Source organism: Penaeus japonicus, unplaced genomic scaffold (assembly GCF_977035675.1).
Source record: "Penaeus japonicus unplaced genomic scaffold, GWHDUDI00000001_assembly GWHDUDI00000002, whole genome shotgun sequence".
NCBI lineage: Eukaryota > Metazoa > Arthropoda > Malacostraca > Decapoda > Penaeidae > Penaeus > Penaeus japonicus.
The window spans coordinates 7778623-7806122 of NW_028234404.1; the positions used below are offsets into that span (position 1 = coordinate 7778623).

The 27500-nt window shown below is 41.9% G+C and overlaps 3 protein-coding genes across 15 annotated transcripts in view; 1 reads left to right on the forward strand and 2 right to left on the reverse strand.

Annotated features, from left to right (window-relative positions):
- Positions 1–16627, forward strand: part of LOC122256699 (myb-related protein A) — an 81138-nt gene extending 64511 nt beyond the window's left edge. For 2 of the 10 annotated variants that reach the window (XM_043021572.2, XM_043021573.2), the window contains exons 4-16: positions 7311–7543; positions 7691–7875; positions 8475–8701; positions 8834–9133; positions 9405–9613; positions 9815–9929; positions 10096–10443; positions 10606–10950; positions 11102–11215; positions 11330–11509; positions 11652–11777; positions 12276–12353; positions 13387–15389. In XM_043021572.2, the coding sequence (XP_042877506.1) occupies positions 7311–7543; positions 7691–7875; positions 8475–8701; positions 8834–9133; positions 9405–9613; positions 9815–9929; positions 10096–10443; positions 10606–10950; positions 11102–11215; positions 11330–11509; positions 11652–11777; positions 12276–12353; positions 13387–13509 (2583 nt within the window). In that variant the 3' untranslated portion in view covers positions 13510–15389. Of the gene's footprint in view, positions 1–7310; positions 7544–7690; positions 7876–8474; positions 8702–8833; positions 9134–9404; positions 9614–9814; positions 9930–10095; positions 10444–10605; positions 10951–11101; positions 11216–11329; positions 11510–11651; positions 11778–12275; positions 12354–13386 lie in introns of all 10 variants that reach the window. The other 8 variants (XM_043021576.2, XM_086546649.1, XM_086546643.1 and 5 more) reach the window with 6 other exon arrangements.
- Positions 16628–20435: 3808 nt separating this feature from the next.
- Positions 20436–27500, reverse strand: part of SpdS (Spermidine Synthase) — a 13910-nt gene continuing 6845 nt past the window's right edge. For 2 of the 4 annotated variants that reach the window (XM_043021581.2, XM_043021580.2), the window contains exons 2-8: positions 23659–23807; positions 23389–23509; positions 23142–23237; positions 22419–22605; positions 22032–22114; positions 21404–21550; positions 20436–21052 (exon numbers count right to left, since the gene is read on the reverse strand). In XM_043021581.2, the coding sequence (XP_042877515.2) occupies positions 20909–21052; positions 21404–21550; positions 22032–22114; positions 22419–22605; positions 23142–23237; positions 23389–23509; positions 23659–23789 (909 nt within the window). In that variant the 5' untranslated portion in view covers positions 23790–23807 and the 3' untranslated portion in view covers positions 20436–20908. Of the gene's footprint in view, positions 21053–21403; positions 21551–22031; positions 22115–22418; positions 22606–23141; positions 23238–23388; positions 23510–23658; positions 23809–24474; positions 24601–27500 lie in introns of those variants that run through there. The other 2 variants (XM_043021579.2, XM_086546685.1) reach the window with 2 other exon arrangements.
- The window catches only part of timeout (circadian regulator timeout), a 9145-nt gene continuing 6418 nt past the window's right edge, over positions 24774–27500 (reverse strand). The window contains exon 2 of the mRNA XM_043021570.2: positions 24774–27500. This exon is cut by the window's right edge and continues 1565 nt beyond it. Coding sequence (XP_042877504.2) covers positions 24977–27500 — 2524 coding nt within the window. The 3' untranslated portion in view covers positions 24774–24976.

A 27500-nucleotide genomic window follows, 5' to 3' on the forward strand; every position in this document is an offset into this window, starting at 1 on the left:
CGTGACAGCGCGGATATCGGGGTTAAGAGAATTTCGCGGTGGTCTTGCTTCTTTCTGTCTCTCTCTCTCGTTCGCCGATTCGGTTGCGATTCGCGTCTTTTACTGGCGGCGTGGCGGGGCATCTTTGTGCCCGGCGAGTGTGGCTGGCCTCGGAGGAAGCCCTTGGGAAGGTGTCACCTTGCCACGTGCGTGTCAGAGCCACCGGTGTGTTCAAACTCGGGCGCCTTTCCCACGCTGCCTGAGCCTGGCCGCTGATTGGTCGATGCCACCAAAGGTGCCTACGACTGTTTTTTCTCCGGATAAACAAACTCGTCCGCCTCTGATTTCTCCGTCCGGCGGCTGCGTTTCGCCGTCATTTTGAAGAGCGCGATGGTGCAAGCTCTGACGGCGATGCCAGCAGGGCGACAGCCATCCGAAAGGGGCCGGATGCCGAGATATCGACCCGCTGTTCCTGTCGGCGCTGAGTCAGGGAAGTGAAGTAAGTGCACGGGAATCGTGACGTCAGCCCGATTTTCCCACGCGGAAATTTTGGCGGGAACTCTCGCTCTCTCTCCAACCCCGACACTGTTTCTCTCTTCCTCGTTTGAACCGCGAGACGGGAAGGGGGGGGAGCTCTTACCTGGTCTTTTCCCCTTATTCCTGTCACTCGGGGTCTCTACGTCAACACCTCTGGTCGGACGCGCGGAGGGTCGCAAGTCTCCAGCCTTCCTTCCTGCCTTCCTTCCTTCGTCGCAAGCTTCAAGCACAACGCGATGGCCACTGGCTGCTCTCGTTGGGTGTGTAGGTGTGTGCGTGCGTGTGCGACTGTGCTTGTAATTAGGTCTGTGTGTCTGTGGAGGAGGGCTATCTGCCACCTCGATTTCCTTTCCTTCCAAGACGCCTCAGGACAGGACCCGCGACCCACACCCCTACCTCTCCCGTCATGACTAAGTTTAGCCCCTTGCGCCGCTATGACGTCACGGCCACCTGGGGGGAACCTACACCAGCTACCAGGGGGAGGCGGAGTGTATATTAATCTCTCTCTCTCTCTCTCTCTCTCTCTCTCTCTCTCTCTCTCTCTCTCTCTCTCTCTCTCTCTCTCTCTCTCCCTCCCTCCTTCCCTCCCTCCCTCCCTCCTTCCCTCCTTCCCTCCCTCTCCCTCTCCCTCTCCCTCCCTCCCTCCCTCTCCCTCCTTCCCTCCTTCCCTCCCACTTTTCCCTCTCTCTTCCTCCCTATCTCTCCCTATCTCTCCTCGCAAATCCTTTCCCTTCCAGCCGGCCAGGGTAGCTGAAGTAATCGCCACGCGGGGAGAAGGGGATTTCTGTATCTCGTGTGCTTATCGCGTTTTGGGGACCGAGGTTTTAAACCCCGTGTAGGGTATCGCTTAACACCTGATAATGTGGGGCTTTATTTTGTTGCTTCTGTTCGATTAAGTAGGGATTGTGAGATGCATAGGCCTGTTGGGGTTCCCGCGGGAAGGCGATGTTCATGAGGCTGCTTCGGGAGGGCTTGGTTTAAGGGTTCTCTCCCTCGTTTGCCTCCTGTGCTTGTTGGGCGCCGATCATGTTACCTACCAACCATACATGCATACATTCTCTAGCTCTCTCTCGCTCTCTCGCTCTCTCTCTCTCTCTCTCTCTCTCTCTCTCTCTCTCTCTCTCTCTCTCTCTCTCTCTCTGACACACACGTGTGTGTGTGTGTGTGTATATATATATATATATATATATTCGTCTCCCTATCCTGTTCTTATCCCACCAGGAGTGCCCTCCCTGTCCCCCCCTCTCCCCCCTCCCCCACCTCACAGTATCCACATTCCGCGCTTGAATGATGATGACTCGTCACTCACACACACACACACACACACACACACACACACACACACACACACACACACACACACACACACACACACACACACACACACACACCAGCGGTTCACATGCATATAGATATTTATACTCTTGTCATGGAAAATGTCATAGCGAGTAGGGGGGGGGCGCCATTTTTGTATATGCCAAGTGTCATGCGACTCTCGCGAGGGGGAAGGAGGGCAGGAGGGGGAGGAGGGGGGTGGGGGGAGGATAGGGTTGTGAGGGATAAGGAAATATCATTATGAGTCATTATGAGGAGGGTTGAGGGCGCGCTGGCTGGCATGGATGGGCGTGTCGGGGTTTGGGGTTCCAGGAGGGAAGGTTCTGGGGACGATGATTTTTTTTTCTTGTTTCTTTTGTTGCTTTCTCTGTTCTCTTCTCGTCTGTCTTTCTCTTCTCTTCTCTTCTCTTTATTTCTCCTCTCTCTCTCTATTTCTCTTCTCTCTCTCTCTCTCTCTCTCTCTCTCTCTCTCTCTCTCTCTCTGGGAGTGAGTGAGAGAAGAAGAAAGAAAGAAAGAAAGAGTGTGATAGATATTACGTGTACTTGTTTACGTGTGTCTGCACTTCGATGGTAGTTGTGTGTGGTTGAGCGTGGTTGCGGTTGCGGTGTTTTACAACCCCATCGGCCATTGCTGCCTGCGCCTTCCGTCCGTCCTACCCTCGTTGTCTATATCAGAAGTAGCATCGGAACCGCATGACCACTGCCTCTCGACTGCGGCCAGGTTGTGACAGGTGACAGGACCGGGAGACTGTTTACCCCTGTTTACTGGAGGGGGGGGGGGACTCGTGTCAGCTCCCACGGCCCTCTGTTACCCGCATAGCATTTGGGGCGCCCCGTTTCTCTCTCTCTCTTTCTCTCTCTCCATCCATCCATCCATCCATCCTTCTATCCTCTCCCTATCCCATTTTCTCTCCCCTCCTTCCCTCTCCCGGTATTTGCTATTGCATTTGAATATTGTTTCTCGCGTTTTGCCATGTATTTTGATGTGGGCCTTTTGACCCCGGGAGAGAGAGAGAGAGAGAGAGAGAGAGAGAGAGAGAGAGAGAGAGAGAGAGAGAGAGAGAGAGAGAGAGAGAGAGAGAGAAGACAGCCCGGTCCATTACAGCTTCCAAAAGGAACGGGGGTTTGCTACATACAATAGGTGTGTGTGTAGGCGCAGGGCAGGCGAGAGAGAGAGAGAGAGAAAGACCGGCTCGCTGCCTCTTGTATTATGCTTTCGGGAAGGAATTTCATCCATAATCGATTGTTCTCTTGTCTGCCTTTGGCTCTTCGGATGCATGCTGCGGGTCCGTTAATGTGGTTATTGTTTAAGAATGTTTAAAATTGCCTCCGCTATTTTTGCTTTTTAAATTGCGCGCCGACTGACTGACTTTCACTTGTTTCTACCCGCGGCCACACCTGCGGTTTCGCGCCAATTTCGAAAGCGTGACTACCGCCTAAATAGCGAATTCGCAAATGTGCAGGCCTATTTTAGAACGTTGATTGTAGGCCTACCCACCTTGACGTAAATAATGATAAATCTTGGCGTGTTCGTATTTCGAAAGCGGCCTCGGCGGTTCGCGCAATTATTGGTCGAAGTGTCCGCGGCTATTTTCGTCTTTAAATTCCCGAAAGCCGTTTCAGATTTCGAATTTAGAATGACATTGTTGGTTACGCGCATTCGAGAGTCACGCCTTTGTTATCTGTAGGACATTTTTTTTTCTGTTGATTTTACATACATCCAACTGAAACCGAACCGGGAAAGGGATTGATTGCTCTTAAACGCCCCCCCTCCCCCCCTAAAAAAAGAGGACTTCTTCCCTCTTAAAATACATTTCGGACAAGTGTTTTGAAGAGGTGGGCCGAGTAAAAGCGACCCATTAAACAAACAAGCACTTGAGAGTGGCAAACACACGAACACACACACCCGCCCTCATACTCCCGAGATTCCCGCCAAATTCGATTCATTGTCGGGGTGGTGTGCGCAATTCGCCCTTCTTTTTTTTCTCTCTTCTCTCACTGACTGTTTTGTTTGCTTTTGCTTTGAACAGAGGGAGAGGGAGAAAGAGAGAGAGAAAGAGACAGAGGCAGAGAGAGAGAGAGAAAGAAAGAAAGAAAGAAAGAAAGAAAGAAGGAAGGAAAGAGAAAGAGCCGGAGAGAGAGAGAGAGAGAGAGAGAGAGAGAGAGAGAGAGAGAGAGAGAGAGAGAGAGAGAGAGAGAGAGAGAGAGAGAGAGAGAGAGAGAGAGAGAGAAATTCCGTTTTGACATTTGTCTTGTATTTCAAGTCGGAGTGGATTCCACCAGGCGGCCGTAACTCGCGGCCAGTTAGGCATGGAGGCCAGATTCAATTATCGTCGACCTATTTCGGCGCGGCCAATTGTGCGTGCGTGTGCGTGTGTGTAATTAGCGTGTAGCGTAGCCCAATGCAGATTCCTGACGTTGTAGGCCTACGAAATTATGCAGTTTTTGAGGGGCGGGCCTTTCAACAAAAACGCTGGTATTTTACCCCCTCCCGTTTAGCCTGGCCTTTTGTGGGGCGCGCATGGCATTGTTCTCGGGAGAATGACGGGCTAATGACGTTTTTCTTCGGCAATTTCTCCCTTCATATTTTTCCCTCCAGAAATTTCGTAGGTTATGTCGGGGTACCGAGGAGGAGGAGGAGGAGGAGGAGGAGGAGGAGGAGGAGGAGGAGGAGGAGGAGGAGGAGGAGGAGGAGGAGGAGGAGGAGGAGGAGGAGGAGGAGGAGGAGGAGGAGGAGGGGGTACGGGGGAGGATAATGACCGGTTATGTAATCCTTTTTGATGTTTTCCTTTTTTTTTCTCTCTCTCTAAGACGACGACGATACAGGGGAGAAAAGACGGCCTTTGCCCCGTCGAAGGGACTCTTTCTCTCTCTCTCTCTCTCTCTCTCTCTCTCTCTCTCTCTCTCTCTCTCTCTCTCTCTCTCTCTCTCTCTCTCTCTCTCTCTCTCTCTCTCTCCCTCCACTGACAGACGTCCTGGTATATATATGAAGGGATGAGGGGTCGGGCTCATGCTTGTATTTGAAGGGTGACGGGAATGAGGGAGGTAGAGAGAGGAAGGGAGGGAAAGAGGGAGAGGAAGGGAGGGAAGGAGGGAGAGGGAGAGGTAGGGAGAGAGGAAGGGAGAGGGAGAGGTAGGGAGATAGGAAGGGAGGGAGGGAAGGAAGGAGGGAGAGAAGGAATGAAGGAGGGAGGGAGGGAAGGAAGGAGGAAGGGTGGTAGAGAGAGGTAGAGATAGAGATAGAGATAGAGATATAGATAGAAATAGAGGTAGAGAGAGAGCGAGACAGCGAGAGCGGTGGGTGGACTGATTGCCTTAAAAGCTCCGAGACCGGCCGGCCCCGCGAGCTGTGAGTTCACCTTGGCGTCGACGTGGGTTTAACTTCTTTCGGAGCGCGAGCGAGGGCGTTGAATAAGATGTCTCGAATTCTTGCGAGATAGAGGGAATTTCTTTGGGGGAGGGGGGGGGGTGAGAGAGAGAGGGAGAGGGAGAGGGAGAGGGCAAGAGAAGGGAGGGGGGTGCTTGGGTTGCATGTGAACACACGAGTATGAATGCGGGTGAATAAGTGAATAAGAGCGTATGTGTGAAGGTCCGTGCGTGCATGTCACTTTGAATCGGCGCGCGGGCGAGCGAGCAGACACTGTCCAGGTGTGCAGAGCGTGTATATCATGCCTAGTTTACCTGTCATTAGCCCGGCTTTCCGGCCAAGCAGGGGAGAGGGGAGGGGAGGGGGGACTGCGGGGTCTGCCCTGGGGTAGTTTCCATCCCCCGCGGGAGGCAGACGCGTTGAGCTTCCTTCCCCCAGGGGATTACGTCATAGCGAGATCCATTTATCAGCAGGATTTGTTCCACGTTATGATTTAAAACGTGCGGGGTTTGTGTTTCCTATTTCCTTCTTTTTTTAAAAGTCTTCGGGGGAAGGTGTAGGTGTCGGAGGCGGGTTATCTGTAGGCGGATTGGCCTGGCGACACGATGGAGGCCTCGATAGCCTTGGGAGCAGCGCCGCCACAAGGCCACCGCAAGGATAATGGAAGCACAAGTGTTTGGCGGCGACCTTGGTGGCCGAACGACTCCTCTGGCCATAGGCGTGCTGGGAACCATCAGGCCGGGCCCGTGACAGCGCCCCGCCGATGGTCTTGGCAGGGGGCAGGGGGCAGGGGGAAGGGGAGGGGAGGGGAGGAGCATGACGGCGGTGGGGGTTCAAGGAGAACCGGCGCCCGACCGTCCCCGCGTGGCGACAGGAAGCGAGGGGAAGCTTCCATGATGCAACGCGGGGGGGAGGGGGAGGGGGTGGGGAAACTTGAGTTTTACAGTTAGTTTTCGTTTCTCTTCTTTTTCCCCCGCCAGTCGATCAGCCAGCGAGTCCCCCCCAAGTGTGGGCTGACACTCGGAAGATTTGGCTCTATGGCGGGAATTCGCTTTTGTTGTAGGTCCTGGACGCGGCTGCGGCGGCGGCGGCGGCGGACGAGAGACACGTGGCGTGGTTCCACTTTGAAGTCGTCGGGGCTCCGTGATCTAGCGGCGATTCCGTTTGTTCCTCGAGGCTGATGGAAGATGCGTGTGGGCAGATAATGATGGTATGCCGCGTGTGGGATGCGAAGAAGGGGTAGAAGGTAGAGGGCGTGCCAGGTGCCTTCGGCCGCGTGGGAAGCACGTAGGTAGGGGCCGCCCGGCCAACGATTCTACGGTCTCTTGCAGCCCGCCCACACGCCCCTCCGAAACCCGCGCCAGAATTCGTCCTCGAGCCGTTGTCTTGCGTCCTTCGGTGAGGCCCCGCCGAAGGCCAGCTGCAAGGGAGCGGTCCTTCTGTGGACGGTCTCGGGGCCTCGTGACTTTTCTCCTTGCCTCTTCTCCTTGGCTCTTCCAATTCTGCCGCAAAGGGGGAAGAGAGAGATGGAGATGGAGTCGTTGACGGAGGTGTGCTGGCGGGGGCGCGGGCGCGGGCGCGGGCGAGGCGCTGCCGAGCCATTCGATTATTCATGAGGCTTCGAAAACCCTTATGATGTCTCGTAATCATGGGACCTTTATGAATTGTTTAATTATGCAGATTGCTAGACACTCCCTGCTCACGCCCTTGCCTCCCCAACTGCTATTGGGGGGCCATGCGAAGGGTGGCACTCTTTTTAGCATTGTGTTGATGCGCTGTTGAGGTTTCTTTGGAGGATTGGCCGTTTTTGTGGTGGTTATAGTATTTGCAAGTGAAAAATGTTGGAGAGGGTTTTCTCAGTTATTGATTAAAAGTATTTTGTTTTAAGAATCCCCTGTTCCATCATTGATTTCAAGATTTCTCCTTGCCTCTTAAGTGCAATTGCTAAGGCAATTGCTCTTAAGTATTGATTGATGGGAAAGCAGTTGGACATTGAATACTTTCTGATTAGGTCTTTTAATCTTCAAATGCTTAATGTACATGTTGTTCCTGTTGACATTTTGCTAATTCCAAGCATTGCCTTGTCTTGCAGGAGGATGAGAAGGTCATTGAGTTGGTGAAGAAGTATGGTCCCAAAAGATGGACCCTGATCGCCAAGCACCTGAAGGGCCGCATTGGGAAGCAATGCCGGGAGCGTTGGCATAACCACCTGAACCCTGCCATCAAGAAGAGTGCCTGGACCGACGAGGAGGACAACATCATCTATGAGGCACACAAGCAGTGGGGCAACCAGTGGGCCAAGATTGCAAAGCTGTTGCCAGGAAGGTGAGGACTGTTGCTTGAAAAAGCTGCATTGTTTTTCTCTTAGACTTTTTTTTGTTCTTGATTAATTTACCGTCTTTTTTTTTTCATCTTGTGCTATGTATTTAGTTCTTAGGGAGCAAAGACTCTAAAATCCATGAAACATTCTAGGACTGACAACGCAATCAAGAACCACTGGAACTCGACCATGCGGCGGAAGTACGAAGCAGAGATGACAGCCGCTGGTCGAAAGAAGCAGCGTGGAGGACGCCCTTCCTCTGCCCAGACTCCTCCTGTGATGGCCTCTCCCGTTCCCCATCCTCAGCATTACACACATGAATATCACCACAGACCAGGTGAGCTGTTCTCTCTCTCTCTCTCTCTCTCTCTCTCTCTCTCTCTCTCTCTCTCTCTCTCTCTCTCTCTCTCTCTCTCTCTCTCTCTCTCTCTCTCTCTCTCTCTCTCTCTCTCTCTCTCTCTCTTCTCTCTCTTTCTCTCTCTCCCTCTCTCTCTCTCTCTCTCTCTCTCTCTCTCTCTCTCTCTCTCTCTCTCTCTCTCTCTTCTCTCTCTCTCTCTCTCTCTCTCTCTCTCTCTCCTCTCTCTCTCTCCTCTCTCTCTCCTCTCTCTCTCTCTCTCTCTCTCTCTCTCTCTCTCTCTCTCTCTCTCTCTCTCTTCTTTCTTCTCTCTCTCTTTCTCTCTCTCTCTCCTCTCTTCTCTCTCTCTCTCTCTCCTCTCTCTCTCTCTCTCTCTCTCTCTCTCTCTCTCTCTCTCTCTCTCTCTCTCTCTCTCTCTCTCTCTCTCTCTCTCTCTCTCTCTCTCTCTCTGAAAATTTTGTATCCTGTAACAATAATCTGTTTATAGATTGTCTGTATTAAAGTTCATGAGACTGTTATTTATTTTTATTATTTGTATAATGTGTATGGAATCTAACACCGTTATTTTGTTTATTTCACAGATATGATGGGACCCCCTATGAGTCATGCCCCACCACATTTGACACAGCAGACACCACCTCCACCCCCTCAGTCCCACATCTACACCCCCAATGGTGCCTACACCCCAACACCACCCCACCCACACCAAGAATTCCACCCTCACAACCACTTTGACATGCCACCAGCCATGCACACGCCCGTTCCCATCAACAACACATCTCCATATGGCCAGGAGGCATATCCACAGGTGCGTAACACTGTTATGCTATTAACATGTATACGTTATGCAAAATGAATGAAATAAGATGCCTTGTTGAAGGCTTAAGACTAATCTCTTCTGACACAAACTAATGACCTGTCTTTTCTTCTTTCCAAACAGAGCTACTGGGAGCAGAACAGCCCCTACAGCACAAACTACACCATCCCTCCTCAGCAGCAATCATCTGTCCACCAGTCACAGCAAAGTCATGCCCCAGGCACTATTCTGGATAGCATTGGTGTACCTGTCTCTACCCAGGTGAGTGAACCATGCCACCTGCAACAGTCTTCACCGCGGGGTACTAATGTGGGTATAGTGAGTGCGCCTGTTTTGAGTGAGGAGATTGGGCCCATGCACCATCAGCTGCCACCGACCCCAGGAACTCTCTTGGATTGTGAGGGGTCACCCTTGTCTAGCGAGGTAAGGAAGTACAAGAACAGCCCTTGATGGTTGGGTTGAACTTTGAACAGGAAGGTTCAAGTAATGATCTTGAGTTTATATATATATATATGGTTCCATTTTGCATGATCTAATTTTAAAGTAAGTTCCTGAAAGTATATGGAAAGTGAATAGTTTTGATAGACATCATATAATTGCACGGTTGTGAAAGTGCTATGCAACGCAATGCACTTACGACTTGCCAGGACAGCAGAGCAGCCGTTGATAACGCGTCCCCTTATTTCGTATTCAGCAGGTGAGCACATCCACCCCCACACCACCTCCAGGGATGCCTACTCCACCCTTGAGTCAGTGCAACCAGTACCCACCCCAGCTGCCCCAACCGCCCTCCGTGTCGTCGTCGTCGTCAGATTCAGTGAGCCCGCCACTAAACCAGGGCTTTTTGCTCTCCCCGGACAAGACTAGTATCTACCATGACCTTGGTATCATCTCCCCTCTGAAGTGAGTTGCATTGAGCTTTGTACTTCATTAATTCAGTTATTGATATTGATGTTATGATATATATGTGTGTGTGTGTGTGTCTCTCTTTTTTTGTGTTGATTGTCATTATTTCCATAACTTTTCTGATAGCTTTTATCTTTTTTTCTTTTTTTTTTCTTCTTCTTCTTCTTTTCTTTGCTAAACACTTTTATTTTTAAACAGGTACTTTGAGGAGTTGGGATCCCTTTCTCCCCTGAAGCCTGACCGTGGTATGGAAGTCTTCAGGGCTGAGTTGGACATGGGTGCCTTTGAATTGCTTACATGCAGTCCTGTTAAGGTAACAATATCTGCAATTATACATGTTTTTTAATTAAAGATAGATCTGAAGGAATGATATACATATTTTTATTTATTTTATTTATTATTATTATTATTTTTTATACATTGTTTTATGTAATCCATAATGAATAAGTGATGTAATTTTAATTTTACTTCTGTTTCAGATAAAGCAAGAAATTATCCAGGAGCTCTCCACCCCCAAAGCAATTTCAGCTTGTAGTGTTGGTGCATCCTCCTCTTCCTCCTCCTTATCTGCTCCATCTTCATCTTCAATTTCTACATCTACTGTGAACTCGTGCCCGATAGCTTCCATCACTTCCTCTGTTCCCCCCCTCTCCACCACATCTGCGGTCACTACCAGCGCCACTACAACGCTCAATATGAGTACCAACAGTGGCCACAACGGCTCTTTCTCCTCCCTGAACTCATCACGCCTCTCCACTCCTCCCATTCTGAGACGAGGCCGGAGGAAGCAGCCTTCGCCCACCAAGAGGTCCCTTCTGTCTCTGATGGTAAGATATCTCATTTCCATTTGCTGATTTGTTTACTTTGTTACCATTTTATGTTGTGGTCATCATTACGGGTTTTGTTAGTTATTGTTATTACGACTTGTTGTTGTCGTTGCTTCATGATATTCGGCCATATTCTAAACCTTTGGGAATGTCCTTTTCCAGGAGCAAAACGAGTCTCTTCTCACCACCCCGCAGAAGGTGACACCCGTCAAGAGCATCCCCTTCAGCCCCTCACAGTTCCTCAACAGTCCCAACATCTCTTTTGATGATGGCAACCTTACATCCACCCCAGTCCTGGGAGGCATTCCCGTCTCGCAGTCCACCCCCGTCCAGCCACCTCCTCCCTCGTCCCACCCCCACCACACCTCCACGCCCAGCGAGTCGAGTGGCCAGCCCCGGACGCCCAAGTCTCGTAGGGCTCTCATCCAGCCCACGCCCAAAACTCCGACCCCGCTCAAGAATGCCTTGCGGGAGATAGAGAAGAAGAGTGGCCCTCTGAAGCACCTGGTAAGACATTTTTTTGTTTGTCAAATAGGGATACCTAATGTGAGTTGGATATTGTGTTTTTTATTTCACTTTATTCTCCGTGTTTGTTTCACTTGTTCACAGAGTTTCATGGTGATTTGTTGATCTGATCCCCCCCCTTTCCTATTTACAGCCTCAGACACCAACACACCTAGAAGATATAACTGAAATTATACGCAAGGACACTGAGAGAGACCGAAGTAAATTCGAGACTCCTTCAGTGAATAGTCAGAGTGCACGTAATCAGGTAAGATTTTATGGACGTGATTAGTTCGATCTAAAAACCTATATCAATCAAAAGATCTTTCAAACCTTTGCAGGAACATGGTGATGATATTAATGTACAATCCTCTTCCCTCAGTCTGGTATCAACGATAGTGGATACGGCACAGTAAAACGCAAAGCGCCCCCTCCGAGTGGAAAAGAGAATTCCCCAAGCAAAAAGGCACGGAAGGCTCTCCCATACTCCTGGTCAACACCGGGGGAGATCCAAGTCCCAGGCTTTTGCGCAGAACCATTAACTCTTATGCCAGAGACACCTGTAAGTACAGTTTGATTTTTTGTAGAAAGTTTTTTGCCTTTTGTAGAAGTAGTATGTGTATGAATGTTTATATATTCTTAGATTATTTTTATCCACTTTTGGGAAAAGTGTACCATGTCCCATTGCTTTTTCTCTCTTGCAGAGTAAGAGCCTGATAGGTGATTCGTCGGTGCTGTTTTCACCGCCCTCAATCATCCGCGACACGCTGCCGGATGAGAATCACCCTCTCGCTTCAACATCTCTGCTGGGCAACAAATCCCCAAAGAAGGTAAATATCACATTAGAATTAACCAGTGATGTAGAATCCTAGCAGGCATTCAGTAGAGGTAGAAGGTAGAGAGCACTGAAGTATTGTAATGTAAGTAATGGTCAGAAGACATTGATAAAACCCAAGACTCTGACCCTTTTGACAGTTGTAGTGAGCCGTATATCATTCTCTCTTCTGTCCTTGTATTTGAAGATATGAAACATACTCTTTTAATTGAAGTGCTGGACATATGAAGGAAAAAAAAATATAAATATCCTGCCAAGTAAAGTTAGTTACACTTTTACAAATACGCAGGTAAGTTTCCTAAATACAGTATAATGTGTCATGTTTAACAAAGATATATGTTGGGTTTAAAAAGCAATAAACAATTGAATCAGAAGTTATATTATATAAAATAAAAAGAGAGCTTCAGCTGTGAGCACTGAATAATAAGACCCACAAGTTGTTGACACTCGAAGTAAATTTCCCCCATCTGACAAGACCTCTCCTCCCACCCAGCCGAGAGAAGGGGAATTTGGGTGCGTTAAGAGGATATCCTTCGGCGAAGGCCAGTCCACCAAGGCCAACCTCTCGAAGGTAAACGCGCACTTAGGCCAGCTGTGACCTTAGTCTGCTGTTTGTTTGGTGTACGGAGGGGGGATTGCCAGCGATTAATGGGGGGTTTATTTTTTTTTTTTGTTTTTTGTTTTTTTTGTTTCTTAAACCGATGACGTAACCAGTGGCTTTTCTTTATAATGATGCATGATTTTGCTTCTCTTCATCAAGTGCATGGAATGAAGGTAGCTAACTAACTTACTATGTTGATAGGACCTTTGATATATGCTTATTTAGAGTAATTGATTAACTGTTTCATACATTTTTCATTGTATGATTTGTATTTACAAGTTATTAAGGTAAGAAAAAAATGTAATGGAAGTACCATCACCTACTCAAAAAAGATTTTAAAAAATGGTTTCTTTATGTTATTTCTTTGTTATTATTATCATTATTATTATTATTATTATTATTATTATCATCATCATTATCATTATCATTACTACTACTACTACTACTAACTAGGTTAGATATCCACTCAAGGCTTCATTTAATTAATCCATTTGAAAAAGAAGGATCTTATTTAAAATTGGATTGCAAGGAAGCACAGATCTGATCCTTGGTCTCTCATCTCATCTCATATTTGTAGTTTTTCATTTTTGTTGGTCAGCTCATGAATTGGTTGTCTGTCTGGCTTTTCAAATATTTACTATTGATTTTGTTCACTGATTCCATTCCTCCTTCTTCAAGTGTTTAATATTCTCTTATGTTTTGTGTGTTTGTCTGTGTGTCTTCTTTTCCATTGGGATACTGTAGTAGTTGGGGGGGTTGATTTTATGTAACTGGCTTTCATATTTAATCACAGATACACAGTTACTTCTTCTTTTTCTCTCTCTCTTTCTCAGTTTATGTTGTTCTTTGTGAACTGCATTATTAAATACTTCCAAATGTCATATCTTCCTATTATCTATCTCTCTCTCTCTCTCTCTCTCTCTCTCTCTCTCACTCACTCACTCTCACTCTCTGTGTGAAAATGTAGTGTAATTGGAACTCAACCTGATTTCAATCCTTCCAGCTGGACGTGAGGTGGGAGATGGTGGCCTGCGGCAAGACGGAAAACCAGCGCCGCCTCACCGAGCAGGCACGGCAGTTCGTCACCCAGAACTCCACTCTCAAGCCACGGTCGCTCAACTTGTAGGGGAGCTCTTGCCACTGGGGCTACATGCGGAGAAAATTCTTAGGAGCAGTGTTGTTGCTTTTTATCGTTTGGCGTGGGTGTACGGGGCTATATATCCTGAAGTGTTTGTAACCAGCCATTTATATATATATGTATGTGCACATATATATATATACATACATATATTTACATATATTACTTGCCTCTGAACTAGTATAGACGTTCATTGTTTATTAATTAATTCCAATTTTGTAGTTTGATATTGTGAAACAGTTTTACTGTTGCAAGCTTTGTTCCCTCGATGTTCATCCTGTTTATTATGTTCCTTAATAACTATGTGTTATTAATCATTTGGGATTTGCTGTTCAAGGAGCATTATTGTATTTTTATGACTTTTTCCTTCAGTATAAACTATGTAACTTAATGATACTCTCCTAAAGAAACTCCTGTGTCCCAAGGGAAGACAAGCCATGAGTGCAAATGTTAATCATAAAACGCAAGTGATCTTGGTGGGATTAACATTTGAGTTCGGTCTGTCGAGTAGAGTGGTATGGGCAGCCAGTTTTAATAGCAAGGTTAGTGTATTTAGAGAGAGGTACAGTATAGGTTGATATCAGATGCCTTGGACCTTAGATGCAAAATGATACCGTTTGTAATGGGGTAAATAAAAAAAGGGTTTCAAACAAATGAGTTTAATGTTATCAAAATAATTTCAAAAACGGGTCCAAGATCTTATAAAAGTTAGTATCCAGTGCCTCTCTCTCTGTCTGTAGTTTATGCTATTATAGGAAAACCCAGTTATTATCAAACCAAAGTTTTGTTAGCACTATCAAAGAGTTTGGTAAGGACCTAGCTATTGGGTTGGGGCATATGATGCCAAACTTGTGCTGGCAAGTAATAAATAGTTAGGTATATCAACTGTACATGTGCTATGATATTGGAAGTCTGTTTTTATTCTTGGGGGAATTTACAAACTTCTTTTAATTAAAAGGTGATAGATGCTATGTGGGGGTATTTTTTAATCATGTATCAATGTAATGAACAAACTATTAAGCACCTATAATCTCATTAGCTTTGTATATAGTTGCAGCTTTGTAGGAAGAGCTATTATAGATATTGAGATTTTTTTGTGACACTCTTTCCTTTATGCAAAGAATGCTCATTTCAGTTACAGCATTGATGAATGAACAAACATGTATTTACTTTGCCTGGCTTTCTAGGAAGCTGACCATTATTTCCTTTTCATTTATGTTTTTTTGTTAAAGTCTTATAATAATTTTATGTGAAAAGTTTTAAGCCTTATCTATTTTTTCTCAAGCTAACTGTTAAAAATGGCTTTAATTTCCACCCTTTTGTGTATATGAACTATCTCGTGTAGACATCTGTAGCTTGTGTTGATAGGATCTTTCAATGTGCACCAGTTTTGATTAAACATAGAGAAAAAAAAAAAAAGGGGGTCACACTGTGCTGGTAACCTTCATCTCATTTCTGTGTCTCAAACGTGCACAGAACGACTGCTCTTGTATACCCGCGGGCAGGATTTGTTGCCGTTTGAAGGCCAAGGTTTGTCACCTGCATGTGTTTTAACTGTCATTTAGTTTAAGTGTTATAGTGTATAATGTTTATCATTTTAAACAGTAAAGAGTAAGGCTTTTTTTTTTTTCTCTTTTTTTTTTTCGTTTTTTCTCATGTGTGTTATCTGCACTCTCACTCTCCCGTCTGCAGCATTTCACAGTCCGTACATCTGTTCCAGCACAGGTGACCCACCCTTTGAAGTGGTAGTGTAGATTTTTACAGCTAAGGAAGGAAAGCATTGTATATGGTTATTTGCCAAATGGGTTCTGCTTGTTTTTGTGTAATGATTCAACAACCAGTTTGTATGGAGGAACAGACCAAAGTAATATATTTTTCTTTGTTTTTATTAAGATTTTCCTGGGGAGGGGGATGGGATATAGGTTAGGGCAGGCTGCACGAATGTTGGTGCGTGCGCCGACGTTAAGTTTCTTGGTGTGGGGGGGCAGAGGGATTTTTATAATCGTGCAGAAGTCTTTTACTGCGTCTTGAGAACCTCATGCAGATAAACATTAATTATCTGCATTGACAAAATATGTAACTATGGAGTATTTTGAATAGAAAGATGATTTCTTGTACTCCTAGCTCCCCTATCCATTGTTTCGAGGCTAAAACGGGTGTATTATTGCGGCCAGAGAAGTTTTCCAAATAGTGAGGTTTGTTCAACGACATGATGCAAGATGGTCAATATTTTTCGTTATTGTTTTTTCCCCCCACAGTCACATGTGTATATATTTCAAGTTACCACCACCACCAACCTCATGTAAAACCTATAAAATTCTAAAAACAGAGCATTTGACTAGCAACACATTTCCACAAGGCCAGAGTGAAGCAAAATTCCATGGCCACAAAAAAGAGAAAAAGAAAAAGATTAAAAGGAATTTCGGAAGCTTGACGTTTACATCCTTTTTGAAACTGGTGTCCAGCTGGAGACGACACTACAATATAACGCTCCTTTAGTCATCCTGTGCTCCTGGAGTCCGCAATAAGCTTTCTTCTGTCCTAGTCATGCTGAACTGCAAGCAAGCATTTTTCCCACGGATTATTTTTCTCGTTAAATCGCCTGATTGCACTCGGGGTCTATGATAAGCAGACGACACCTATCATCCACTGTGTACACACTTCGTCGTCTTGTGTTACACTACGCGGTGCAGAATTTCAGGCCATATCTTCCTGTTTGTTGCTAAGGGCATATAGTTGTACCAAATATTGAGCTTTTCCCAAGTTAGTGACACTAACAGTATATTATATATATTCAGTTTAGAAGTTACAGCATATGTTGATTATGCATTAACTTGTTTCTGTCGGAGATTAATATGGAACTCTCTTTACTTTCGTATGGTCAAGGGAACTTTGTACAAACTAATAATACGTTTATTATATATTTTTCAAAAGTTCTGTGCTTGTCATATCTATAATAATAATATCCCACGCGGTGCAGATTTGAGGCAGCTCTATCTTCGGGAACCCATTGGCTGAAACTTTAATTGAATAGATATTTATTTCCATAACTTGCTGCTACAACCATTTGATCTAGATTGAAATGTGAATAAATTAAGTGACCATAGTTGGTTTGGCTTTTATTTCTGTACCTCTTTTTTATTATTATTCTCTCCAAAGGGTGAGAATCGCTGTTTGTAAACCAGGTTGAATAAAGGTGTCCAAATACTAATTTACAGACACAAATACACTTACTTTGAAAGTTGTGACCAAATGCAAATTCAGGTAGAAATAACCTTCTTTCATAATCTTCAATCATAATTGCAAATGCAAGTATGAAGGTTGCAATACAAGTGAAATACAAAGACTTATTACCATACTCTCAAAGAAACATCAAATGCAAATGAGATACAGATAGTATTTTAAATTACTATCATCCAAAAAAAGGAATAATATTTATTTGGTCAAATATTCTATACATTAAAAGACCAAAGTGCACTTCACTTTACTTTGAGGAGAAACAAACTGATATTTAGCAATTTTGACTATTATTTTGCATAATCAAAGGAACTAAAATTCTCACTACAAATTTCTGAGAAAAGTTACCACTTACTGACATTTTAAGTTCATTAACACAGATTAAGATCACAGATCAGTAATTTTCAATGTTCAATTGACTATTGAAGTGGATATATTAATCAAGAGAGGATTATTTCTATACAATTGAAATTTGTGCTGTTATTTGTAATAAAGTTTTCATCACTGTCCATACCAATATATTAGAAATATTTCAGATTTCAGAAATATGCACTTAAGTATAATAGCAAAAAATATATATCAACTCCTAATGTTTGATCCAGAATGAATTTGCAATGGATAAATGGCTCTCCTATGATCATTCATTACAGTTTTTGATGATGTTTTATTATGGGAAAGAAATGAAATAAAACTAATGGTGTTAAATTTTAATCTATCATATATTACTGACAGCACTTGATAGACATGTTTTTCCAAAAGAAATCCTAAGATTATATGGAGCCTGATATACCTTACCTGTAATTAATGACTTATTTGGCAAGCCAATTTTGATCATTTATATTTTGGCTTTTTAAACTAGTATGTTGAATTATGTATTTGACTATTTGAAGCAAATACAGTAAATACAAGAATCGGATATAAATACCAATGCAAATATACATGAATTGATATTCTCAAATACAAATTAAATGCAAATATCAGTTTTGGTGGATTTGTAAATACAAAAACAGATGCATATTTGACTGTATTTCCTAGCTTTTAAGTTGCACCTCTTCAGAAGGTACACTCTTTCAGGGATATTTTGGAGAATAAAAAAAATATATGAAATTATTGCATTCCTTGTAATTCCTTAAAAAAAAGAAAATAAAGTAAAATGAAAAAAAGGCACATGAACCTCTGATAAGATAGAGTTTTGGATATTTTGGAGAATAAAAAAAGGATATGGAATAATAGCATTCCTTGTAATTCCTTAAAAAAAAGAAAATAAAGTAAAAAGAAAAAAGCACATGAACCTCTGATAAGATAAAGTTTTGGTATGTCAAGGATATTTTGGAGAATAAAAAAAATGATATGGAATTATAGCATTCCTTGTAATTCCTTAAAAAAAAAAAAAAAAAAAGTAAAGAGAAAAAGGGGACTTGAACCTCTGATAAGATAAACCTTTGGATGTCTAAACTTAATCTAATATACAACTGACCTCTAAAATAGTTTCAGGTTTCTATGATATATCCTGTTAGAGATTAAACCTTTAATAAATTAAAGTGAATTGAAGAAAAAAAAAAAGGTGTATAGAATGTTTTGTTTGATACATCTCTTTTGATATATCTTTACTAAAGAACAAAAGGTTATTCACTTCTGAATGACATAAATACCATCATAAAAAGAATAATATATAAACACTAACACTTGAGTCAAAGGTGCCAGATGACATGAATACAAATCATGGCAAAATGAAGCCAAATACCCAGTGCCATGCAAAGTTGCCATGAGATTCAAATTGAGTGCTTCTGCTTGCGTCATCGAGTTGTTTATTAAAAACATTAGCATAGAACCATCATAGACATGAGCATTATCATCATCATAAGGTATTATTGACAAATATAGTGGGGTTTATGTCTTAATGTTTATCTCATTCTTTCCCTTTATAACATAATGCTGAGTTTTCACTGATATTTTTGAAAGCGGTGCTCTTTATAATTTGAATGTTTTGTGGCACTGTAAGCCTCTATTTCCACCTTAAACTGGCATTTCCTTGATTATGTAATGTGACCTGATTGGTTTAGAAGTGTATAGAAATATAGAAAGCATAATTGCATAATTTCTAGTATATATCTATCATGTATGAAAAAAATAAAAATGTTTTTTTGTCCTCACATAAACTCATAATCCCATGTTACTTCCTTCATGAGTATAATCAACATGGTTAGCAATTGCAAAGCATATAATGCAATATAATTCTATCACACATTTCCTAAAGCCGATGAAATACAAACTGTTTACCTCACAATGAATGTATACAATCAGATTTGTGCATTGTACACTCAAGCCAAGTTCTAGGTAACAGGCACATAGCAATGATATTGAAAAACAAAAAAATCTAAAGAAGATTCATAATTACAAAACATACTTTTATCTTTCATTTTTTTTTATTGTGGCATAAAAAAAAAATTATGGTACTTTAAGTTGTACTATTGTGAATCCAGGAGAGAAATCTATTGATATGCCAACACTTTTATAAACATAATATTAATCTCATATCAATTAAATGTTTTAATAACGCTGAAGGAATATCTTGTGAAATACCTGATTATCTTATCAATTATAAACAAAGCACCAATCTCATTTAAAAGACCATTTATTCCGCATAATTCCTGTTTAAATTTACCGTATACTGGTAGGTGTTCCCTACCATCTTTTTCACTAACCTCTGCAACAAACACCCCATCAACTGGGTTAAATATTAGATATCCAATGTGCTTTTATCCAGCTGACCTAATCCGACACAAGTAACTTCATGCAAAATTTACTGTATATTGTAGGATTTGATGTAAATTATCTCTATATTGTAAATTCAATGTTTGTTCAATTTGTTTATGATACCAAATAATATAGATATCTTATCCCCATGAAAATAATCGCTCCTTGAGATTAAGTAGCAGTGGGTTTTAGGCATCAATTTAAAGTATAAAAATATGACATATAATTAATAATATTCATTGCAGTACTTTTTGAAGTAAGATTTGTATAAAGCACATTGTAATGGACCAGCTTGACAAAGAACCACGTTAATGACCTTTGGTGTGACTGAAGAAAATAATTCCGAATGATACATGGACAAGATAAAAAACACTTTTTCTGGATCAAAATTTATTGTGAAAATCTTGAATAACAAAAAAATCTATAAAGAACATTCATCATTACAAAACATACTTTTATCTTTCTTTCTTTTTTTTATTGTGGCATAAAAAAAATATAGTACTATTGTGAATCCAGAAGACAAATCTATTGATATGCCAAAACATTTTGATAAACATAATGTTAATCTCATATCAATTAAATGCTTTGATAATGCTGAAGGAACGTCTTATGAAATACCTTATTATCTTATTAATTATAAACAAAGCACCAATCTCATTTAATAGACCATTTATTCCGCATAATTCCTGTTTACATCGTGTTAGTCAAACCTTCTGTAGAACTTAACTAAGGGTATTAATAACCTAGTACCATATATCAGCAAAGATAAAATATTCACTTGATAAGTCCAATAATCCATTCATGTATTAGTTTGATATATCTTTCATTAGTAACAAAGAGATTCATCATGTTTCCTTCTGTACTTTTTGTATAAATATGGTATTGATATAAATGCATGGAAATAGACAATGGCTGTTGCATTATGTTTTTTTTTTTTTTTTTTTTTTTTTTTTTTTTTTTTTTCCTGAGGTAATGACAACTGGGAGAATAGATGTGATATAAAATTTATATAAAATTTGTGATTTTGATCTTGCATACAAATATCTTTCTTGTTTTGAATTCATATGACAACCTTTCTCATTCTTATAAAAAGTATACAAGAAAAGAAAATGGAGAAACGGGGTGGAAAAAATAACCAAGTAAATATAACCTCTTTGAAATACAAGAAGAAGAAGAAAAAGAAGGAGAAACAGAAAATCTCAATATGACAAATTTCCCATTCATTAACTAAACGGCTTAGCTGTATAGAAATTAATTAGGTGCTGAATAAACCGTACTACAACTGACTCTAACAAATCCCAGGGGTCAGCGATGGTATTGACAGTTTCACTGACGTGCTAAGAAATCCCGATCTTCGTTCACGCTGAAACACGCATGATGAACAAGTCTGGGTCTACTTAATGTTATCCAGTTCACGCCTCATGAAAGTCGGCATGACGAAGGCAGCACGGTGGATGTCGGCGTTGTAATATTTGAGCTGCAACTTTTCGGCTTCCTCCAGACCCCAGACTGTCTGCGGCTCCTTGAAATTTGTGTCCTGAAGGAGGGGGAAGGGGGGGAGGGGGGTAAATGAGAATGAATACGTGAATTGGGAACATGGTTATTTGTCTGGGTTTATTTTCTTGTTTTGTGTAATTGATAAGAGATAATCAGTACTTGAAGATATTAATAATCAAGAAATTAGAAGGCAGAATTCAACTGTAACTCTTGAATTGATAGGAGCTTTTTTTAGTAATACTGTATGTCTGTTATATTTCTACACTTATTAACATGGTACTAAACTCTACAAAAAACAACAACTACACAACTCCTTCTAATAAGTACCAGACAAAAGCAATAACATCAATTCTTCTGATAACCTTTTCTCAAAATACCGGCGCGTACTTGCCTTGTTTTTACTGCAGAGGAGAAATCCGATCTGGCCAGAGGGATAGGACGGAGTACAAGTATAAGCGTATTCGACCACCGGGAAGATTTTCCGACAGCTCTTGACCAAGGAGGTGATAAGCTCGACGTGCAGCCACATAGACTCGCCCTGACACCAGAGAGAAATTATAAATTAGCGACTCTCTCACGGACGGCTACATGGAGTGGACGAGTGCAAAAGAAGTCGAGATATATTGTAAAAGATATTATGATGATATTTTGATGAGGAAAAATGGGTCTATCTTTTAAGGTTATGTTGCTTCATGAACACTTAGTAATAACTAAAGAAAATGAATTAGTACTAGAATCTTATTCTAACTCCCTCCTTTGAGTATATATATATATATAATATTTTTTTTTAAACTAGACATTTAAAGTAAAATAAATAATACAAACACTGTCATACATCTATTGATTATGATACTATTCTCCTATACAGAATTGTTTACAAACCTAAAAACAATAACTACAACAACAAATATAACAACAATAATCACGGTAATAATTAGAGTAGCAATAATAATAATAACAACAACAATAAAAATAACAGTAACAATAATAATTCCGGTAATTTTCGAAGGTGAACCGACCTGGCACGAGAGTATCCCTCCGTCAGCCAGCTTGTCTTTCATCTTGGCGTAATAATCCTCGTTGAACAGCGACACGGCTGGACCTGAAGGAAAGATTAGAGAGGAGCTCGTGACAGCTGATGATTCTTAATTATCATGTTTATACTCAGCTCTTGTTGTTTTTTTTTGTTGTTTTTTTTGTTTCCTAATGGTTTTGTTATTTTTCTTGTGTCTTTTTAGGATGTATTGGAGCTGTCTTGATTTTTCTTTCTTCTTTTATAGAGTATGTGTATGTGTATTTGTGTGTGTATGTATAATGCATGCATGTATATGCATAAATGTATATGTGCATATATGTACATGTGTATGTGCATATATATGTATATGCATGCAATATCTGTTACATACCATCTTTCGTGCTGTCACCCTGGTCATCATCAGCAACAACAGGATCTGATGCATCGGTGATAATGACGTCAAACTTCTCATCTGTCTTCTCGAGGAATTCAGCGCCATCGCCAGTGTAGAGGGTCAGCTTCGGGTTGCTAAATCCACATCCCAATGAGGGGGCGTAGGTTTTGCACGCTTCTATCACCTGTTGGAATGATTAGAATTTAATGAAAAAAAAATATAATGACCTTAAAAAACATAGTGAATAATATACATGGAGTGGTTTTTATTTGTGCTTATCTTTATTTTCATATGACGTGTCAAGTTTCTATGTATCTTTTATCTTATGAAAGAGTTAACATTGAATAGTTTTGGCAAGAGGATGAAAAAAATCTAATGGCATTGGTTATAGGTACATATAATTAGTTTGATAATTAGTATTATTGCAGATTAATGAGCTTGTGATTTTATGTCTCTAAAGGTGTAGAAGTTTCAAAACAAGAAAAGAAAAATAAATTGTTTTACTGTGAAATGGTTAAATTGGTAATTATTTAAGGATTGTATATGGCTAACCTAAAGAATTTATGTATAGTACTTCAAATACAGGACTTATTCAAAACAAAGCTGTGTATAAGAGCAAAAAAATAAATATTCTACACAAGAATCCCCTTTGTGAAAAAGAAAAAAAAAAATCTAAAAATAGAACTAAAGGCTAACATATGGAGTTCGTACACATCATACCTCGCTATCTATTTCACACTGAACCACTTTCTCAACTGCTGGGTGCTTGGCTACCTCACGAGCAACGCCTCCGTCGCCACCTCCAACAATTAGCACCTGTCACGGAGAGAGACTTTTTAGTGGGGCAACAGACCCACGTCATGAACATTATGATCAGTCATTATCATTTCTTAAGATTTATATTCCCTGTGATATTGGCACGAACACTAATGAAAGACAAAGACGTGAAAAATGAACTGTTCTTTACCTTTTTCGGAGAAGGATGAGAATTGAGTGGCAGGAAGGTTATCATCTCCTGATACGAACATTCATCACGCTCCGTGAACTGGATTGCACCATCTAATACCATCACTTTCCCATAATTGGTGCTGGAAAATATCATTAAGATTCCCATATAAAAAATTCTACTCCTCAACATCTGTGACTACAGTGACTGATTGATTGAAATACTTGTCTTTAAACATCACTTTAAACAATATTCATACAATTCCACGCGAGAACTTTTGATTAGCCTCACCTCTCAAACAGCTGGATGTGTTGGTACTTGCTCTGCTTTTCATGAAGAATCTTTTTAACTTTGAGAGAGAAGGCTTGTCCAGGCCACATAGGAGAGCGCTCCGTGTACCAGCCATCGAGTTTTTGGTCCATCTCACCGGAGGCGTTTTCCTTTATTGTGATATATGTGATAATTTGTGGTGATGACTTTTTACTATTTCTTCCCCTCTTCCCCTTCCCCTTTACTTTCTTGTATGTGAGATCTCTTGAGGTTAATGGAAATCCTAGCAATATAAAAGGGTATATCCTTATTCCACCTATGTGTATTTGGCATTACAAAACCATTAATTTTGAACTTTGACCTTGATGTATGAAAGGAGTTCATAATCACTAATATATAAAAGAAAAAATGTCTTTTGTAAGTGTATTAGCAATTATATAACATCTTTACTTTTTTTATCATATGACTACCATTCCATTAGCATACAACCAATCATTAAATAGGATATGTATGACAATCTACCTTATATTATATAAATATATTCTTACCTTCAGGATAAAAATCCCACCCCCACCACACAAAAAAATAAAGTAAAATAAAATAAAAATAAAGCAGCCTTTACAGGGAATCTGAGTAAATCACATGTAAGTAATATGCAAAGTTTTATTTGAAATGGGTGGCCTAAGATTTTTAACTCTTCTTCACAGTCTGTCTTCATCATAATTACCCTTATTTTCCTTGGCTCTTTCAACTCCTACTGTGCCAAATTTGTAACTTTATACTCATTTACCACCGACTTTACTAGAATTCAAAACAACACCCTTGGAAAGTACTTACAGCCTTTGTTTGAGAACTTTAGGAAACGTGAAAGTACTCTCTGCCAACGCCAAACCTAAAAACCCATAGATCCACGTGGTGGCAGGACATTATAAGTAGTTGGACTTGTAATCTCTTCCTAATCTTATCTTTGTGATAGGATGAAAGCCTAAAACCTGTTGACCTATTCAAATTGTCATGAAATCTCAATCTGTTTTATATAAAGATCTTCAGCTTTGGAATATATAGGTCATTCAATAAAATTATTAAAAGGAAAATAATGTTAGAATAAGGGGGTATAGGAGCAAGAAAAAATATAATACATTATAGATTTTATTTACAAAAAATATAAAACATTATAATAAGCAATCTTCATTCTAATGGTAATAGTAATTAATTTCTACATATAAAGTTTCATATAAAAATACATTCAAATAAGACTTAATTTTACAAGCTACTTCATTCATACTAAAGAGAAAAATTTACAAAATCATTATGAAGCATTCACTACACAGTCCACTTGTTAATCTTCATCACTGTCAATAACGGCTCTAGCCTTCTGTCTGCCACTTGCCAAGGGAACATCATCTTCTGAATCGGAGTCCAGCATTCTTCGACGACTGGTGTTGGCTTTTTCATTCCCTGCATCCTCATCCGTATTCATGCCTGTATCATCTAGCAAACCTGATGACTCTGTGTCTAGATGCAACTTAAGGTCGTGGCTCTCCATCACAGGGGTATCTTCGTCCGAATCGTCGGCAATGATGAGCCTGCGCTTCTTTTTGGAACTTTTATCTTCTGCCGTTTTGAGCTCGGCTCCGCTGTCATTTCCTTCGTCGCTCATCTGCCTCTTTTTCGAAGCTCTCTTAGCTGCTAAAGGAGCGCGAACTTGACTGATAGAAGACAGGGGCGTTTCGTCATCGCTGGAGTCGTCTTCAACTACCCTGGACCTCTGAGGCACAAGGGGAACTGAATCGTCAACATCTTCTGTGTTGATTGACGGCTCACTGACAACAAACTTGTAATAATTTTCTTTATCTTCGGGATTCATGTTTTCCAAGTCGGATAGGTCATTTTGTCGTTTCTTTGTCTTCTTAGCCTTGGGCTTCGATTTTGATTGTGTTTTTGACGATTTCTTCTTCTTTGGCTTCTCTTCTTGGGATGCTTGCACCTCCACTGGTTCTAAAGGTACATCAGCATTTTCGGAATCCAAAGTCACTCCCGAGATACCCTGCTTGAGGTACTGGGCCCTTTTTCTAAGTCCCTCTACGGTCAGTTTGGAAGGCACACGCCAGAACATCTCTTGGTTGGTCAGGGGAGGCTGTATGCCAATCAGCTTCAACAATTCTTTGAACTTTTCATCCTCCATGGCATCTGTGCAGGTTTCTGTCATGGCAAGAATGGGAACAGGCTCAAAATCACCATCTTCTTCACGGTCCTCTGCAACGTCAAGGAGGACACCTGCGATCCACTCAACTGCTTCTTGCATGTTAGCTTCTAAGACTGTGTTGAGGGACTTGGTAATCAATGCTGGAGTAACAACTGGTACAGTGAAAGTGGTTGCCTTGCTTTTCTTTGGAACTTCTTGTCTACTCACTGCACCACCTTCATCATCACTACTTTGTTCGCTCTGCACATCATCCTCCTCACCACTGTCACCATCATTGTCGTCATCATCATCGTAACTTGACCTTTTGGATTTCTTCACTTGGGGTTTCTTTGGTCTTTTCTTCCTCAACTCCTTCTTGTCTTCAACTAAGCCCAGCTCTAATATCTTGTCCACAACCCTGTGTTTAGGCCTCTTCATAATCATGTTGTCCATGATTCTTCCAACGATGTCCATTGCATCCTTGTATTCCTCAAACAGCATTCGAAGTTCATGTTCCTCCACCTCACTCCACACTTTGGCCGGCTTCACTTTGACAGTTTTCCGAGTCAGCTCCTTGACGTCCCTGATCAGATGCATGTCTTTAAGCTTCTTGATGACCATACGGCGTGTGCGTGTCTGGTTGATGAGATTTTCCAGTATAAGGTCTGCAACGTCCTTGTCGTCGGCACCTTCCGGAGGCGAGCGGGTGAACTCCTCAAAGAGCCTCACCAGTTCCTCCTCTTCCTCTTCTCTCCAGGCTAGCTTCATGGCTTTCTTGCCGGCATCCTGTTCGGCATAGCCACACTCAATCTCCAACGCTTCCTTGTTTGTCTTGAAGAACAACAGTTCCACAAACACTTTGGGATTTGTCTCCGCCACTTTGAAGAATTGACGCACGATGTATTTGGCAAATTTGACAATTTCTTTTATGGAGTCGTTGGTTTTCTGCCTCGGGTCATCCATGGCTTGCTGGAAGACACAGAAGAGGGAAGCTTGGAAGAACATGGCTGGCAGTTTGTTGTCCCAAGCAATTCTATGAAACATCCTCAGGATGCAATGGTTTGTGTGACTCGAATTGGAGCCATAGCTCTTAAAGAGACGACAATATGCCTGCATGATTTTTGTGTTTGCAAAGCGCCTTATAAAATTGGTGAAATCAAATTCCTGTTCACTAATCTGGACCAAACTCTCCTCTTCCTCCTCTTCATCATCATCATATTCTTCCTCCTCAGTGGGTTCCTGTACTGGGGTATTCTCAACTGGATTTAGATTAGCCATGAAGATCTCCCTCAGAGCAAGGAACTCCTCCGAGTGCTCCATCGTCTGTGAGCCAAACACATCTCCCTCTGGCCACACCTCCCGGGCAGACCGCATCAGAGACACTCCTTCCGCTAACTCTTTCTTCCGAAGGTGGAGATTGATCCTCCTCATTGCAGCTTCCTTTTGCTCTTCGTCTGTCTGCTCTGACAGAGCATCGAAGGGGACCGTGTCGGGCAGATCACCTGCTTCACCCTGGACAACTGCCGACAATTCAGCTGACATGTCATCCCAGATGTCCTGCAGCTCGTGTTCTGTCGGCTCATTTACTGTCTTCTGTTGCGCCTTTGCCTTCTTCTTCTTTGCTTTTTTGACCTTCTTCTGGACTATGACATGCTTTGATTTCCCACAGAAAGATTCA